At 47.4% G+C, this 17,560-nt stretch overlaps 1 protein-coding gene across 1 annotated transcript in view; it reads left to right on the top strand.

The window, feature by feature from the left end:
• Window positions 1-17,560, top strand: part of SMARCC1 (SWI/SNF related BAF chromatin remodeling complex subunit C1) — a 72,343-nt gene that overhangs the window by 28,900 nt on the left and 25,883 nt on the right. The window contains exons 15-23 of the mRNA XM_070767173.1: window positions 759-830; window positions 1,665-1,778; window positions 3,120-3,273; window positions 4,082-4,195; window positions 5,208-5,267; window positions 9,056-9,314; window positions 10,523-10,684; window positions 14,923-14,984; window positions 16,395-16,506. Of these exons, the coding sequence (XP_070623274.1) occupies window positions 759-830; window positions 1,665-1,778; window positions 3,120-3,273; window positions 4,082-4,195; window positions 5,208-5,267; window positions 9,056-9,314; window positions 10,523-10,684; window positions 14,923-14,984; window positions 16,395-16,506 (1,109 nt within the window). The remainder of the gene's footprint in view (window positions 1-758; window positions 831-1,664; window positions 1,779-3,119; window positions 3,274-4,081; window positions 4,196-5,207; window positions 5,268-9,055; window positions 9,315-10,522; window positions 10,685-14,922; window positions 14,985-16,394; window positions 16,507-17,560) is intronic.

Here is a 17,560-nt window from a genome sequence, read left to right as displayed (position 1 = left end):
CATGGGCATATCTAGGGAAGCCCATGACTGCTCTCGCAGCTGCATTCTGCACGATCTGAAGTTTCCAAACACTCTTCAAAGGTGGCCCCATGCAGAGAGCATTACAGTAGTCGAACCTCGAGGTGATGAGGGCCTGAGTGACCTTGAGCAAGGACTCCCGATCCAAATAGGGCCACAACTGGTGCACCAGGTGGACCTGGGCAAATGCCCTCCTTGCCACAGCCGAAAGATGATGTTCTAAAGTCAGCTGTGGGTCGAGAAGGAGGCCCAAGGTGCGGACCCTCTCTTATATGCAGCATATAATTGTCCCTGTGAGAAGCAATCTGGGTGTAGATTTAAACCACACATGGGTAATTGAATGCAATGTTGTGTCAAAATTTCAAAGCAATCGGTGAAGAACTTTGGGAGATTTAAGATTTTGAACAAACATTTACATTCTTATTTATTGATTGATTTGTGCTCAAATTTATAATTGTTATAATCATCAACGCGAAGAGGCTTTTTGTACACAGAGTGGCGGAAGTCCAGGAATCAGTCAGTTGTCAGCTTTAGGCTCCTCCTGCTGTGCCCATCTCTGCAGCCGTGGCTTATGCCCCATGCTAGCCTTTTCACAAGAAGTTGACCCAGGGCTTGTTTGCAGCCCTAGCCAAGGAGTGGGCACGGTCGTCTTGGTGGGTTGGCGCCTTTGCCTTTTGGACTCCGAAGGTGGAACTGAAGGGGAGGCTGACCCTGTCCTCTTTCGTTTCTTCTTCTTCCAGCATCCATGTCATCGAACGCCGGGCTCTTCCCGAGTTCTTCAACGGGAAGAACAAGTCCAAGACTCCGGAAATGTAAGTTAGAGAAAGAAAAGCACCATCGCCTCCTTTCTCCTCCTCCCTACAATCCCCCCATTCCTTCTAGGACTGATGACATTACCTAGTAGGGTCTGCAAAACAATTCTGCCAAATTCAGAGAGCCCCAGGCCCCCTTCCTCCTTCCCTTCTTCCTCCTCCTCCTCCTTCTCCCCACTCCTTAGCTAGCGCTGATGTTCCCTAGTAGGGTCATTAAACGTCTGCAGGAAGCTCGAAGTCCTTCTGGCTCTTCCTCCTTTCCACAAACCCCACTCCCTTCTAACCCTGATGATGTTGCCTAGTTAGGTCAAGAAATGTCTGTAAAAAAGCCTCCAAGTTCAGAGACCACAGAGGACCCCCACAGTCCTTTCCTTCACCCTCCCTCCCTACTGTCACTGATGATGTCCCCTGGTTGGGTCAAGAAACCTCTGCAAGGGAACCCACTCAGCTCAGAGAGCACCCAAGACCCCACTGTCCAACCCTCTTTTCCCCCCCAAATTTTTATGTTACAAACAACAATAAAAGTTGACAAAGTGTCAAAACAATAATTACCCAGATATAATAAATCGTTTTTGATTCCCAGGTCTTTGGATTCATAAGAGATTATACATTTCCATGAGTCCTTATGAACAATTCCTTTCATCAAAAATAGAAGATTCATATATTTCTGCAAACATACAAAATATGCCCTATGCTTGACCTCTAGTCCTGCCCTTTGAAGCGAACATATTATTTTTCTGTCCAACCCTCTTAACATACAGGTAGACTCTTAACCCACAAGCTTGTCTTCACTTGTTGTCTGATTGTGTCCTGATGGTCGTTTGTCTTTCCCAGATACCTAGCGTACCGCAATTTCATGATTGACACCTACCGCTTGAACCCTCAGGAATATTTGACCAGCACGGCCTGCCGAAGAAACTTGACCGGCGATGTTTGTGCGGTCATGAGGTAAGTCATTCATGGGGGGTCTTCAGTCCAGGAAAGTCTCACCTCAGTTCTGCCTGGGAAAGGGGGTGGGGAGTGGAAGGGGACCCCGGAAATAAACTGGGGTGATCCATGGAAAGCCAGCAGGATATTCCGTCCTTTTGTTGACTGGAGAATATTTCTGGAAAAAGAATAAATGGGAATTAAACTGGGAACTTGGCTACTGGAGTGGATTGTGGTCAGGATTCCCAGAAGGGAGGGGCCGCATTCCAGAACACGGAGTGAAGTTTAGACAGCCTTCAAGATACAACCGGTCACTTAAACGGCTTCCTCTTTCCACAGAGAAAGCTAACATGTTTTTCGGAGTATAAGACTCACCTTCTCCCCACTGTCCCCCCAAAAGAAGGTGGAAATGCTGGTGCGTCTTATACACTGAATGCAGCCATTTTTCCTGTCCCAAAGCACCCCCCCCCCCTGTCTGCAGAGAGCTCTGGGGTGCTGGGGAACAGCAAAAATGCCCCCGTTTTTGTGAAAAAGCAGGCGAAGAACAGCCTGGTTTTTTTTGCAGAAACGGGGCTGTTTTTGTCTTCTAATCACCCCATGTAGCCTGACACAGGATTCTGGGAGTTGAAGTCCACTAGTCTTAAAGCTGTCAAGTTTGAAGTTTATAAGAAGTGTACATGTTTGTAAAAAGTCTCTTCTGCTACACTATTATTTTATTAAATAATATATCACTGCACCATTTGGTTCAGAATACTTTTTTCCTTGTTTCCCACCTCTAAAATCTAGGTTACTAATGGCCCCATTTTGGAAGCTACAGCCCCCAGGCCTTCCTCCTTGCAACCAACCGCAGGGCCCCTACTAATCTCCCCTGTCCATCCCATCCCACTTGACAGAGGACGCTGGGAGGGTTGTATCTCGGAGGACGACCTGCCCTTGGGCATAGTAGCTCGACCACTGCAACATTTTGGGTTGTAACGACCCTCAGAATAGCTGGGGTGGACCGTGGTATTGATCCCCATAAGGGGGGAGGCCACATTCCAGAGGACCCTCCCTCCTGGGAATCCAGAAAATTTCCATCACAGCTAGTGGAGTCCAGGGCAGCCTGGCTACAGATGGACTTCAACTCCCAGCTCTCTGAACAGTGGCCGTATTGACTGAGGAACACGGGATGGTTGAATCCCACCCATCTGGAAGCAGCCAAGGTTGAGAAGGCTGCCTCAGGGGTCCATAAACGCCCCCCACCCACCCAATTGGGGTCTTCCCAGCCACCTCCGAGTAACGTGAGCTCGCTTCCTCCTTGTGCTGGTCCCCCACGAGTCTTCTCGCCCCCTTTTTCACCCCCCTTCCCTCTTGTCCTTGCAGGGTCCATGCCTTTCTGGAGCAGTGGGGGCTGATCAATTACCAAGTGGACCCAGAAAGCCGGCCCATGGCCATGGGACCCCCGCCCACCCCCCACTTCAACGTGCTGGCGGACACCCCCTCAGGGCTCATGCCGCTCCACCTGCGGACCGCTCAGGTAACCCTCCTTCTTCTCCTTCCGGTGGGTCTCTTGATGAAAACGGGGTCCTGCCCACCTGGTTTCATACCTGTTCATCCAGGGGGAAGGTGGTGTGCCACAAGGAGGTTCCTCAGACCCCCTACTGAGAGGGTCTTCCCAACCCTGAGTCCAGCCCTCTGGCTGGTGGTTGTGGGGAGATAACAGTAGGAACCCTGGAAACAACCTGTGGAGAAGACATCTCGGAGACATTGTTGGATTCAGCTGTTTTTAAGCTCGGCAACCATGTGAATGGAGAGGTCTGGTGGGCTGGGCCACCAGAGACCATAGTTGGCTGAGCAGTTTGAGGAGTTGAAATCCACCCATCTTCAAATGGTCAAGGTGGAGAAAGAACTGGGTAGATGAGTGGAAGAGAGGGAGGGAGGGAAGGAAGGAAGGAAATGAGAACTTCTCAACATATTTGGCAACCATTTGCTGGACCATCGAGACCATGTTTGACTGGGAAATCTTAGTTCAGATCCACCCATCTTCAAGTGGTCAAGGTGCCTCTTCCTAACTTAAGATATGAACCCTCACTTACGATGGGTATTTGTGATATGGAAAAAAATATTATTGTATTTTTTTAACGGGTGAGGAAGTGAGAAGGCTCTTTGGGAACACTGACCGGTCGTAGTAGTAGTAGTGATACACACTTGTGACATGGCACATTCTGAGAACTTTATGTGCATCTCCTTACGTGCACTGAGAGTGGGCTTGGTCTCCTCCTTAAGGCCTTCAAATTCTTTTCTTGTCCCTTCTCATTATTCTGCCTTTTATTTTTTAATCTTAGATCCCAGCTTCCCAACAGATGCTGAGCTTCCCGGAGAAAAACAAAGAGAAACCCACAGATCTGCAGAACTTTGGCCTCCGCACGGACATCTACTCCAAGAAAACCTTGGCCAAGGCAAGGCATGGCCTTTCCCACCCCAATTGCTCCCCACTTGCTGCCTTTAACTTCCTCTCTTGGGGAGAGTTTCTAGACCTCAGCAAACGTTTTAGAAAGCTGCCTTCGATTGCTGGGATTCCCGCCCCTGGAAGTTGCTGAGGTGGAGAAACAGATGGTCTCAGGGGATAATTTGAATTTAAACAATCTTAATTTAACGATTTCAATTTAAAAAATAAATAAATAACAATGTGCGGACTGAACTGACTAATGTGTGAAATTGTTATTGGTTAAATAAGGAAGTATTTGCTCCCAGGCTGAGGGAGGGAGATGAGAAATCTGTAAATTAGATGGATGATTCACCCACACAAACACAAACAACAAACACACGCAGAGGGAGAGGTGGTGGGTGGGTGAATGGATGATGACGAGAGAGAGAGAGATTGGTATAGATAGATAGAGATTGATAGATGAGAGATAGAGAGAACGATAATAGAGAGAAAAAGAATAGAGAGATTGAGCAATGATGGAGAGAAAATAAAGAGAGAAAGAGAGATGAAAGATTGATAGAGATAGATAGATGGATGGATGGATGGATGGATGGATAGAGGGATAGAGAGATAGATATAGATGGATGGATAGATAGATAGTAGAGATAGATAGATAGTAGATAGATAGATAGATAGATAGATAGTAGAGATAGATAGAGATAGATAGATAGATAGATAGATAGATAGATAGATAGATAGATAGATAGTAGAGATTGATAGATGATAGAGAGAGATATTGATAGATGATAGATAGATGGATGGATGGATGGTGGATGAATGATAGATGAGAGATAATATTGGTAGGTAGATCCTGGGCAGGGTGGGTGGGTTGGCAGATGGATACCTACATAGATACATAGATGACAGGATAAATAGATGGACAGATGATAGAGAGCAATGGGGTTGATAGCTAAGAAGAGAGAGAGAGAGAGATTTTATACATACAAATTACATTTGTATAAATCATTATTTTCTCCTTCCAGAGCAAAAGTGCCAACGCTGGCCGAGAATGGACAGAACAAGAGACTCTGCTTCTGCTCGAGGTAAAATTAAAACATATAAACCTGAAACATTTGGGGTTTTGGCAAGAAGAGACGTGGTTTGAAGGCAGTCCTCAACGTACAGCCATTTGTTTGGGGGGAAAAGTGATTCATCATTGTTTTCCAAATTGAGGACCGTCCTAACACCCCCAGGTTCACGTGATGACAGTTCAGACACTCATATTTACGGGGGCCGCAGTCACATCATCCCTTTTGCAACCTTCTGGTCAGCAAAGCCACTCAGGGAAGCCTGATTCACTTAACGACCAGGGGACTAACTTTAAGAATTGCAGGGGTTTGCTAGTCTTGGTGGGGGGCGTTTGTCTAGTGTTGATCCCTGTTTCTCTTTCTGTCGCGTCCTTTATGCTCTGAGCTGGGTGCAGTGAAGGCTTGCAAAAATTTTTACTACCATGGTGTGGGCATGGCTTGTTTTGTGGGTGTGCCTTGCCAGCCAGATGGGAGTGGCTTGATGGTCATGTGACCAGGGGGTGGCTTAAAGGTCATGTGACTGGCTTAAAGGTGGCCAACTTCACGTCAAGTGTTAGGGTTCGGGTGCCTGGCCTCTCCTCAAAGAGATACCATTTCCCTATTTACTATTACTGAACATCCAAAATATACTATTCAATTCTAATATATGTATATATGCCATATGTGTACATACATTACACACAGACACATAAAAATATACATTATCTACTATACAAGCTGTATGTGTATTTATACACACACACATGCACAGCTCTTCTAAAATTATACACATTCAGCCTCATTCACTGCAATAGGAAAAACAGACCCAAAAGAGGGGGGGGGGGATTTCTATCGGTTCCGCGTACCTGACCGTACCTGTAGGAGCCCATCCCTGGCTGGTGTTTCATGACCCAACTAGGGAACGCCGTCAGGGAGAGGGGCGTGTGGAGAGAATGAGGGGGAAGAGGATTGTGGGTCCTTTGTGCTGCCTGAGCTGAGAGGTTTTCTTCCAGATGTTTTATGAGTCCTAGAAGGGGGGGAGGAGAGCTGGGGGGTGTCCTTGATTCTCTCTGGGGACATTTCATGAGCCAGCTAGGTAATGTCATCAGTTCAGAGGGTGTGTTGGCTTGGCTCTCTTTTATTAAAGTACTGGTGGGGTGTGTCCTCTTTTTCCCCCCTTGGTATTTCCTTAATTAAGGCATAGGTTTTTCCCCCGAGATTGTTTACTAAACAATCCAATAAATTCCAATATCCTGTCCTTCCCCCATTGAATGGTGCTGGACCTCATGATTTAGCAGGCGGTTGAGAGGGAGGCTTCAAACTAACGCAGTTTGCCGGGGGGGCGCGGTGGGGGGGGTGGAAGGAAGGATGCGGGTTGCATGGTGGATGAGAGGCAGCTGCAGCTGAGCGATTACATTCGTTGCTGCTCCGGTTGAAGCCGGATCTCATGGAGGAAGGAGAAGCGGGAGGAGGTGGGAGGATGCTTGGAAGGAGGGAAGAAAAAAGGGAGGGGGAAGAAGGGGAGAGAGGGCAGAAGAAGGACAAAAGAGAGAGAAAGTGGAAAGGGAGTGATGGAAGAAAGAAGGAAGGAAAGAGCAAGGCGAAAGAGGGAAGGGAGAAAAAGAAGGAAGGAGAATATGAAGTAAAGGGAGAAGGAGGGAAGGAAGGAAGGAAAAAGGAGGGATGGGGAAAAGAAGGGAAAAGAATAAGGGAGGGAAAGGAAGGAATAAGGGAGCGATGGAAGGAAGGAGGAAGGAAGGGAAAGAGGGCTGGGAGGGAAGGGAGAGGCAGGGTAAGAGGAGGGGAAGGCTCAGAATTAAGGAAGGAAAGATGCTCTAGGTTTGGGGGACCACATGGAGACAATCTTCCTGTTGCTAAGGCAACAGCAGAGCGGTTCTTTCCCATTGGCTCCTTCCAAAAAACGCTGCTGTTGCTGCTCCCTCCTCCTCCTCCTCTTCCCTCCTTCTCCATCTCTTCCTCTTCTTTTTCCTCCTCCTCCTTCCACTTTTTCCTCCTCTTTCTCTATTTCCTCCTCCTCCTCTTCTCCTCTCTTTTTTCTTCCCCTTTCTCCTTCATTCTTCTTCCGATTCTCCTCCTCCTCCTTTTTCCTTCTTTCACCTCCGTCCTTTCCTTTTCCTCCTCTCTTCCTCTCCTCCTTTTCCACCTTCCTCAATCTCCCATCTTTTCCTCCCTCCTCTTTCTCTGGCTCCTGCTCCTTCCTCCTCCTCATGCATGGAGAAGGCCCGGACGTTTCCTTCAAGGCTTGCTCTTCCCTTCTTCCTGGGGCTGAGCACGAGTGGCTGGCTCAAAGTCACCCAGCTGGCTTGATAATCCCTTCAGGCAGAACTACAACTCCCAATTTCTGGTCCCATAATCAAACTCCCAAGTCCAACTGAATGTCTTGATCCACCATGAAGCAGTCCTTGACTTACAGCGTTCCGTTTAACGACCGTTCCACGTTGCAGTGGCACTGAGAAAAAGGTGTCTCGGGGCTTAGCGGCCGTCCCCACAATCCATGTTATCAGCATTCAGAACCTTTGACAACTGACTCACATTTATGCCTCGTGGTCACCACATCTCTGGGACTGAGTGATTTTTCTGGACCTTCTGATGAGCAGACTCAGAGGGGAAGGCATATTCACTTAACAACCGTGTTGTTAATGTAACAACTGCAACAGTTCACTTATCAGTGGCAAGAAACGTCGTAAAAGGGGGCTAAACTCACTTAGCAACAGAACCTTTGGGTTCAATTGTGGTTTGTAAGTCGAGGACTAGCCGTATAGATAGACGTGACTTTTGATGGCTTATTGAGGTGTGTGTGCGTGTACGTACAGCTAGTCCTCAATTTACAACAGTTCACTTAATGACCATGCACAGTTACAATGTCCCTGTAAACAAAGAGACTTAGACCTTTTTTAACACGCATCCCTGTGGTCACCCAGTCAAAATTCAGGCGGTTGGCAACCGTCTCCATGTCCCAGGGCCGTGTGGTTCGACCTCCCAACCAAGAAACTCAAGGGCGGAGCCTGCTTCACTTAACGGCCATGCGACTACGAGGGTCGCCCAGAAAGTAATGCACCACATTTTTTTTTCTTCAACCATTATTTATGAAACACCATGGAACTTGCACCCAAGAAAGAAGATGTTTCTTCCACACTCCCTGTTTTTCCACGTAATCTCTGTCCCGTTCTATGGCCTTTCTCCAGCGATACACAAGGGCGTGAAGGCCTTGTCGGGGCCACTCCTTGTTCTGGCCACGAACCCATTTCTGCACTGTAATGGCCTCCCCCTCTGTGCCCAGCGACTCACCGTCCTTCTGTCGACTGCAGATTCTCCACAAACTGTAGACACAAACGTTTGTGGATGTTCCCAACAGTTTCTTTTTCTGCAGTGAGAAACTCAATGAGGACACGCTGCTTGTAATGCACATTGCTGACAGACGCCATTTCGAAACATGGCTGCAGCTACGCCATCTGCCTTAAGAAACGCAAAAATTACACACGCACTCAAATAATGTATATCTAAAGTTTCGCATTCATACCACTACTGTAGGAATGACGTAGGGTTGTAGGAATGTAAGAATGTGGTGCATTACTTTCTGGGCGACCTAGTAACTTCATTCACTTCAAAAGGAGAGGGGCCAAGCTCTTTGGACAAACGTCCTGCATAGTGGTGGAACTTTCGGGCTTTATGGACGTCATAAAATGAACAGCCGTACAGGAAAACGCATGCATCGATGATGGGATTGTGGTGTGTGCGTGTGTGTGTACTTTGCATGTGTGTTTGTCACTTCTGAAAACCCCCTCTGTTCTCTTCCCTGCCAGGCGTTGGAGATGTACAAGGACGATTGGAATAAAGTCTCTGAGCATGTCGGGAGTCGAACCCAGGACGAGTGCATCCTCCATTTTCTCAGGCTCCCCATCGAAGACCCTTACCTGGAGAATTCGGATGCCTCCCTCGGGCCCTTGGCCTACCAGCCTGTCCCGTTCAGCCAATCCGGCAATCCGGTGATGAGCACCGTGGCCTTCTTGGCCTCTGTGGTGGACCCTCGGGTGGCATCAGCGGCCGCCAAAGCAGCTCTAGGTATGGTTCTCCCTCCGCTGTACGGACCTGGTTTGGACTTTTCCTTTTTTTCCGGTATAATCATTTTGGTTTTTCTCCAACTTGAAAAACATACATACATGAAAACACACATACCATCAACGTTGGGTCTCAAAACGCCTGCAAGAAAACCACGTAGCTCAGAGAGCACCAAGTATCCCAGAGCCCTCCTCTCCCTCCTCTCCATCCCTTCTTCCTCTTCCTCCGCCATTCCTTTCCTAAACAAACATCTGCAAGGAAGCCACCAAACTCAAGAGAGCATCAAATACCTCTCAGTCCCCCTCGCCGCCTCCTCCTCTTTTGTGGTAGGTTGTGTGTCTTCAAACAGGTTTTTCAAAATAGTTTATTTTTATTTTTAAAGTCCATATTCATACATAGATCAATGCATATGCCTTAAAAACTTATCCATTACATACACAGTTACATAATTCTAGCTAACATCTTTTATTTTCATATCAGCACCTCTATCGTATTAATAGATTATCACTCTGTGTCCATGTTTCTCTTTCTTCCTCCCCTCCTACACTCTCCATCTCTCCTATCTGCTTTCCTTCCTTTCTCTCCATCCTTCCTTCCTTTTCGTCCTCTCCTCCTCCTCCTCTTTTCTAGCCCTGAGGACGTTCCCTAATTTGGTCAAGAAAAGTCTACAAGAAACCACCAAGGACCCCCCCATGTACGGACTCAACCCACCCCTCTTATTCATTCATTCATTCATTCATTCATTCATTCATTCATTCATTCCAATTTTATGCCACCCTTCTCCTTAGACTCAGGGCGGCTTACAACATGTTAGCAAGAGCACTTTTTAAAAACAGAGCCAGCCTATTGCCCCGGGTCCTCATTTGACCCCCCTCGGAAGGATGGGAGGGTAACAGCCTCTTTCTTTCCGAATATTCTCCCATGGGTCGCAGTAGTCCAGACTCTCCCCGACAGGGCGAACTCCGCTCAGGGGGCCTTTGCAACCACAACCTCGCTGTCTTCTGCTCTTTGACGGACAGCCCTTCCCCGAGCTCCCACCACTCGAAAGGCCCTTTTTAGAGAAGAGATGGGGCAACCCATTTTTCTCCCAAAGGCTTGGAGGGATTTCCAGGGTTGGACTAGGAGAGCGCGGAGGCCCCTTCCAAATTCCACGATTCTATATTTTGATTTTCCAATGGTGTCCCCCCCCCTCCCCCCCTTTTGTTCCGCAGAGGAATTCTCCCGCGTCCGAGAGGAAGTCCCTCTGGAGCTGGTAGAGGCCCACATCAGGAAGGTCCAAGAAGCCGCCCGGGTTTCGGGGAAAGTGGATCCCACTTATGGGCTCGAGAGTAGCTGCATCGCTGGAACGGCCCCCGACGAGCCGGAGAAAATGGGTACGTTTCCTGAACCCAGACCATTGACCCCTTGAGTTTGTTTAGTGATGGTCACTTAACAAAAGACGGAACCCTGATGACGCTGTTTCTGCCCTTTCTGGAAGCCTCGGGTTCACCAGGGAGGGTGGGCCTTGACTTATGACCATTCGGTTCAGAGTCACTAAATGAAAGGCCAAAAGGCTCGTGACACAATCTCTCCCCTTCTACAATTTGGCTACAGTTTATATCCGTTCATTCCTTCTGCAATCTGTGGGTTCATAATAATAATAATAATAATTATTATTATTATTATTATTATTATTATTATTATTATTATTTATTAGATTTGTATGCCGCCCCTCTCCGAAGACTCGGGGTGGCTCACAACAATAATAAAAACAATATTATAGTAGAACAAATATAATATTAAAAAACATATAAAACCCTCTCATTATTTTAAAAAACCAAACCGCATTCATACCAAACATAAAACAAAGTATAAAAGAGCCTGGGGGAAGAGCTATCTCAACCCCCCCTGCCTGGCGGTATAAGTGAGTCTTGAGTAGTTTACAAAAGACAGGGAGGGTGGGGGCAATTCTAATCTCCAGGGGGAGTTGGTTCCAGAGGGCCAGGGCCACCACAGAGAAGGCTCTTCCCCTGGGGCCCGCCAAACGACATTGTTTAGTCAACGGGACCCGGAGAAGGCCAACTCTGGGACCTTATCGGTCGCTGGGATTCGTGCGGTAGCAGGCGGTTCCGGAGGTAATCTGGCAATCCGAATCGTCACCACCGTTTGTTTAGCAACGGTTCGAAGCTACTGAAGAAAAGACGGAAACCTTGCTATGCAAATTCTCCCCTTTTACAATCCGTGGTTTGCAATCCAGGTCGTCCTGACCTATGACCATTTAGCGATGGTTTCAGGTCGCAGTGTTTTTCCACCTTTCTGGAAGCCCTGGGCTCACAAAGAAGGGTGGTCCTTGACTTACGACTGTTCCTTTAGGGACCATTCAAAGTCGCTAAACAAAATGTTAAAACCTGGTGACTCCATTTCCCCCTTCTACAGTTTGGCTCGTCCTTGATTTATACACAGATCATTCAAAGTCAACAAAAAAACCCTCGCAACAGAGTTTCTGCCCCTCCTGCAACCCAAGTCGTTGTCGACTTAACGACTGTTCATTTAGCATCGGTTCAAAGTCTCTGAAGGAAAGAGGGACATTCACGGCACAAATCCTCCCCTTTCACAGTCCATGAGTTCAAGTCCAGGCAATCCTCAATTTACAACTGTCCGTTTAGAGACGGTTCAAAGTCACTAAACGAAAGGCAAAAACCTCATGAACTAATTTCCCCCCTGCTACAGTTTGAACAGTCCTCGACTTACAAACCATTCGTTTAGTGGCCGTTCACAGTTACAACAGCCCTGGAAAAAAGAGACTTGGGGCTGTTTCACACATCACAGCCGCAGGATCAGAATCCAGATCCTTAGCACACCTGATTCGTATTTATGACGGGGGCAGTATCTCCTTTTGCGACCTTCTGACCAGCAAAGTCAGTGGGGGGGGCAGATTCACTGAGCGACTGTGTGGCACACTTAACAACTGCAGTGATTTGCTTAACAACTGTGGCAAGAAAAATCGTTAAACGGGGCAGAAAGAGGAGAGTTGGGAGGAAACCTGGAGGTCACCTAGTCCAGTCCCCTGCTCGGGCAGGAAACCTTACTGCCAGGACCAATTCTTCCGAAAGCCACGTTCTCGGTTGCGCCGTCTGGCTGATCCGACCGACGCCTCGTAAGACGCCCCAGGAGGCCTCTGAGCCTGCAAGGCCAGATGGGCGCCCAGCCACTGTCGCACAGGTGGTGCGTGCAGGACTCAGAGCGGCTGAGCCCTGACCTTGGCTGGCATTTTGAGCCAATTCTGAAAGGCCTCCAAGGTTACCCGAGCGAGGGAGAGCCATTTCCATCGTTCATCAAATAATAATAAATACTTCACTGTCATTGTGTGTATATACACAATATACCCATACAACGAAATTCACAAGAGCCTTGGTGGTGCAAGTGGTGAGAGTGCAGGACTGCCAGCTACTTCTGCTGATCACCGGCTGCCGGCGGTTTGGCAGATCGAATCTCACCACTGGCTCAAGGTCGACTCAGCCTTCCGTCCCTCCGAGGTGGGTCAAATGAGGACCCAGATTGTGTGGGGCAAGAGGCTGGCTCTCTGTAAACCGCTAAGGGAGGGGTGTAAAAGCACTGTGAAGCGGTAGATAAGTCTTATTGCTATTGCCAAATGCTACATGACACCTAAAGACCAGACCCAACAGCCCCCAAAATCATGCCCCACCCACCACAAATTCCCCACCCTGAACCACCCAAGCCTCTACACAACAGATCAAGTAATGCTGTCCAACAGTTCACTGATGGGTGACCATGTAGTTCATTGTTCAGCGCAGGTGCAGCTCTGGGATAAAAACTGTGTGGTCCGAGTTTTAATTGTTTTGCATCTTCTGCCAGAAAGCAACAGTTCAAAAAGATTGTAAGCAGGATGAGGCTCTGTGTATACAGGCAGTCCTCAGCTTAACAACTGTCCCGGATCAGTGACTGTCACTAAACAAACTGTTGTTAAGACAAGACTGCCTATGTTCTATCTGTCGAGGGCTCTGGGGGTCCTCTTCAATTTGCAACAACAATCAGAGCCCCAAATTTATATTGTTACGGGAGAAATTTGTGTTTCGTCATTTGATGACCTTTCTTCCAACGGTCGTTAAGTGAATCATTGCAGTTGACAAGTTAATGTAAAATTGGCTTTGCTCGTCACAAAGGGGATCGCGTGGCCTTGGGAGATGGCAGTGGTCATAAGTGTGAGTCGGCTGCCAAGCATCTGAGATTTGATCCCTTCTGAGCCTGCGATTTTCTTGGGGGTCTTTGCGTGAGACCACAACCAGATTTAAGACTTTTGAGATTAGTAGGTGGGGGTTGGAGGGGGGGATTGATGGCCAGATGCTGGTTAAATTGTGTCTGAATGAGACTTAAAAACAAAAGAGAGAGAGAGAATAGAGGGAACAAAGGAAGAAACGCAGTAAACCAAGAAAATAAAAGAGAGATAGAAAGACAGCAAGGGAAGAGAGAGATAGAGAAAGGAAAGGAAGGAATGAAGGAACGGCAAGAAAGAAAAGGAAAGAAAGAAAGATAAGAGAGGGAAGGAAGCAGGGCGGAAGGGAGTGAAGGAAGACAAAAAAAGAAAGGGAGGAGGAAAGGAAGGAAAGAGAAAGACGGGATGAAGGGAAGAAGGAAAAAGGAAGCAAAGGAAAGAGAAAAGAAAGGGGAGGGATTAAAAGATAAAGACAAGAGGGAAAGAAAGAAGGAAGCGGAGGGAAGGAAGGAAAGAAAGAAAGAAGGAGAGGAGGAGGAGGAGGGATCTTTGGTGCGCTCTGTGAGCTAAGCTGCCTTCTTGCAAACGTTTCATGACCCAACTAGGGAACCTGATCAGTGCTAGAAGACCGAGGAGTGTGCTCTCTGTTTATACACAGCCCCTTCTAGCACTGATAATGTCACCTAGGAGGGTCATGAAATGTCTGCAAGGGAACAATCAGGTCAAGAAAGGTCAGGAAATAGGGCAAAACTCCCTTAACAACTGTCTCAATTAGTAACCTAGTTTTTGTGGTCGTAAACCGAAAGACTACTGTATGCTACTCTCAGTTAAGCATCTAGGGAGCATGGTCTTTATACCTTTAGTCCTCGAGTTAGAACCACCATTGAGCCCCAAATTTCTGTTGCCTCTCCAGTGAGTCTTGCCCTGTTTTACGACCTTCCTTACCTCTGTCGTTAAGTGAATCACTGCACTTGGGATCTCAGTCACACGTTTGTTGTCAGTGCTTTGTGTGACCCTGGGATGCTGCGACCGTTTATAAATAACAAGTTGATTGCCAAGGGTCGGGAATTGACTGGTCGTTAAGTGTGACAGTCAGCTCTAAGCCACTTGTTCCACGGAAATTGTAACTTTGAACGGTCACGAAATGAAACCATCGTAAGTCAGGGACTGCAAGGAAGACAAGGAATCTTGGCACCCTTTGTGACTGGATCCCAGTTTTACGTCTGTATCGTCCCTTAACTAATGTTTCACTCGACGTAAGTTTTGGTCATAGCTTGAGGACTAGTGACCCGCTCTGCTTGATTTATTGGTGCTGGGAGTCCAGCGTCCATCCCGGGTGGATCATCTTGAGATCTTTCAGATCTTCTTGCTGTTGAGGATTTATTTTCTGTCTTTTAGATGGAGCGCAAGAGGACAAGATGGAGACAGACACGGATGGCGCACAGACAGAGAAAGTTAAGGTCTGGCACAATCAAGCCCCCTTTGTGTTTGTTGATGATGATGATGATGATTCTTCCAGATTGAGTGGATCTGAATTACTAGAACTCATTGATACTTGAGGCCCCGGGTTGAAGCGCTCTCTGAGCTGAGTGGTCTTCTTGCAGACGTTCCATGACCCAACTTGAGAACATCACCCATGATGATAGAAGGGAGAAGGGGGTTTGTGGAGAGGAGGAGGAGGGAGGAGGAAGATGAGAAAGTGGAGGAGGAGGAGGAGAAGAAGGAGAAGAAGAAGAGAAGGTGGAAGAGGAGGAGGAGGAAGAAAGGAAGAAGAAGAGAAGGCAGAAGAGGAGGAGGAGGAGGAGGAAGAAAGGAAGAAGAAGAAGAGAAGGTGGAAGAGGAGGAGGAGGAAAAGAAGAAGAAAAAGAAGAGGAGAAGGAAAAGGAGGAAGAAGAAGAGGAGGACTATATAGGGTCCTTGTGCTGTCCAAACTTGGTCGTTTTGTGGCAGACATTTCATAACCCATCTAGGGAAAATCATTAGTGGAGTGGGCTTTGTGTAGAGGGGGAGGAGGGAAAAGAGGAAAGAAAAAGAGGAAGGACAGAGGGAGAGGAGAGGGGAGAGGAAGAAAAGGACCATGGGGTTCTTGGTGGTCTCTTGGCTGTTTTCTTGCAAACATTTCACAACCCAACTAGGTAATGTCATCAGTGCCGTAAGGCAGTGGGGATTAACTTCTAGCACTGATGTCCTGAGACATCTGCAAGAAAAGGTCACAGAGCACCAGAATTAGTGCTAATATTCTTGGGCAACCATATTGTTTTCTGCCTAAGTATCAGCCCTGTTGTACATACTTCACGCCTGCTGTTAAGCAGAAGGGCAGAAGGAGAAACAGATGTTGTTTTCCCTGGAGTTGTCCAAAAAGTGGGACGACACCTGGCCTTTCAAAGTTTTCAAGAAGAGATTGGGCAGCCATTTGTCTGAAACGGTCTAGGATCTGCTGCTTGAGCAGGGGGTTGGACTAGATGACCTTCTAAAGTCTCTCTGGCCAGGTACTAAAGTAGTCCTACCAGGACATGAGAGCTTTTAAGGGTTTGGGGGTTTCCCTCTTCCCCCCTTCCTTCGACTGAAACTCAGCTGCTGCGTGACAACCGGCAGCCCGTGATTCTCTTTCCCCCCCTTTTCTTTTATTTATTTATGGAATAAACATAGATCCATCCTAAGATAAAACACAGGAAATAGTATAAGGGCAGACTAGATGGACCATGAGGTCTTTTTCTGCCGTCAGTCTTGTTTCTATTGCATTTATTTATTTATTATTTGGATTTGTATGCCGCCCCTCTCCGAAGACTATGCTGCTCCCTCCGAAACGGGCTCTGGGCGTTTAATTTGAGATTGATCATCTTTTCTTCCTCTCTGCTCAACCGTCCCAGGTCGAAAGCAAAGGAGAGAACGAAACAGATGCAAAGAAGTTACCAGAAGGAGACGAAGAGAGAATCCCTGAAAAGGAACAAGATAGCGACGTGTCTCAAGATTCGAAACAAGGTAGAAGCGGGGGGAGGGGTGGCTGTCTCACACACACACACACAAAGACACAAAGGCCGTGCAGGTCTTCTCTATTGTTCCAGTGGCGCCCCATAAATTTGGCCGGAGCAGATGTAGCCCCACCCCCACCAAAAAAAAAAAAAGACACAGCATACAGCTATAAATTTCCCACCGTTTATTTCATGAGCCTCTCGGTGCCAGGCCGTAAATCTTGATTTGGAAACCTTGCATGCTTCACTTACAGACGCTTTTCATCTCCCGTCGTCCTAGATGCCGGGTCATTAATACTCCGCTAACGGGTCCAGGCTGAAACACGTTAATGGGGGGGGGAAGGGGGAGAGATATTATTTTGTTTATGGCTAAGCCATCAGTATGGTCCAGGTCTGAAAGAATAAATTTATTTTATTTATTTTGATTTCTAGGCTGCCCTTCTCCAGGCACTCAGGGCGGCTCCCAAGATAAAATTCAAATACGAAATACAAAATTTAAGAAGCCCAAACATAAGATCTAATCCAGTGTTTCCCAACCTTGGCAACTTGAAGATATCTGGACTTCAACTCCCAGAATTCCCCAGCCAGCGGATGCTGGCTGGGGAATTCTGGGAGTTGAAGTCCAAATATCGTCAAGTTGCCAAGGTTGAGAAACACTGATCTAAAGCCCCAAGCAGTTAAGACCATTCAGCCATATTCATCAATCACCATCATACTATCCTACTGCCAGCCGGGGCAGAATGGCAGCGCTCACTGGCCCCAGCTCTGCCGGCAGAGGTGTGTTTTTAAAACCTATTCCGTCCATTTTGGGGTAACCTGCCCTGCTCTGGACTAGCAACTTGCTCTTTACTTACGACACTCTTCGATTTTTTACAAAATCGAAAATAGGTCACTAAGTGTTCTATTGCCTCTGTACAAATCGATGGTGAGACTATATTTGAAGTACTATGTACAGTTCTGGTCACGGCAGCTCAAGAAGGATAGAATGGAACTGGGAAAGGTGCAAAAAAGGGCAACAAGAATGATCAAGGAAATGGAGCCACCTCCCTTATGAAACCAACGCC

The sequence above is a fragment of the Erythrolamprus reginae genome, chromosome Z, assembly GCF_031021105.1.
Source record: "Erythrolamprus reginae isolate rEryReg1 chromosome Z, rEryReg1.hap1, whole genome shotgun sequence".
Taxonomy (NCBI): Eukaryota; Metazoa; Chordata; class Lepidosauria; order Squamata; family Dipsadidae; genus Erythrolamprus; species Erythrolamprus reginae.
This window is presented reverse-complemented; position numbering and strand designations above follow the sequence as displayed.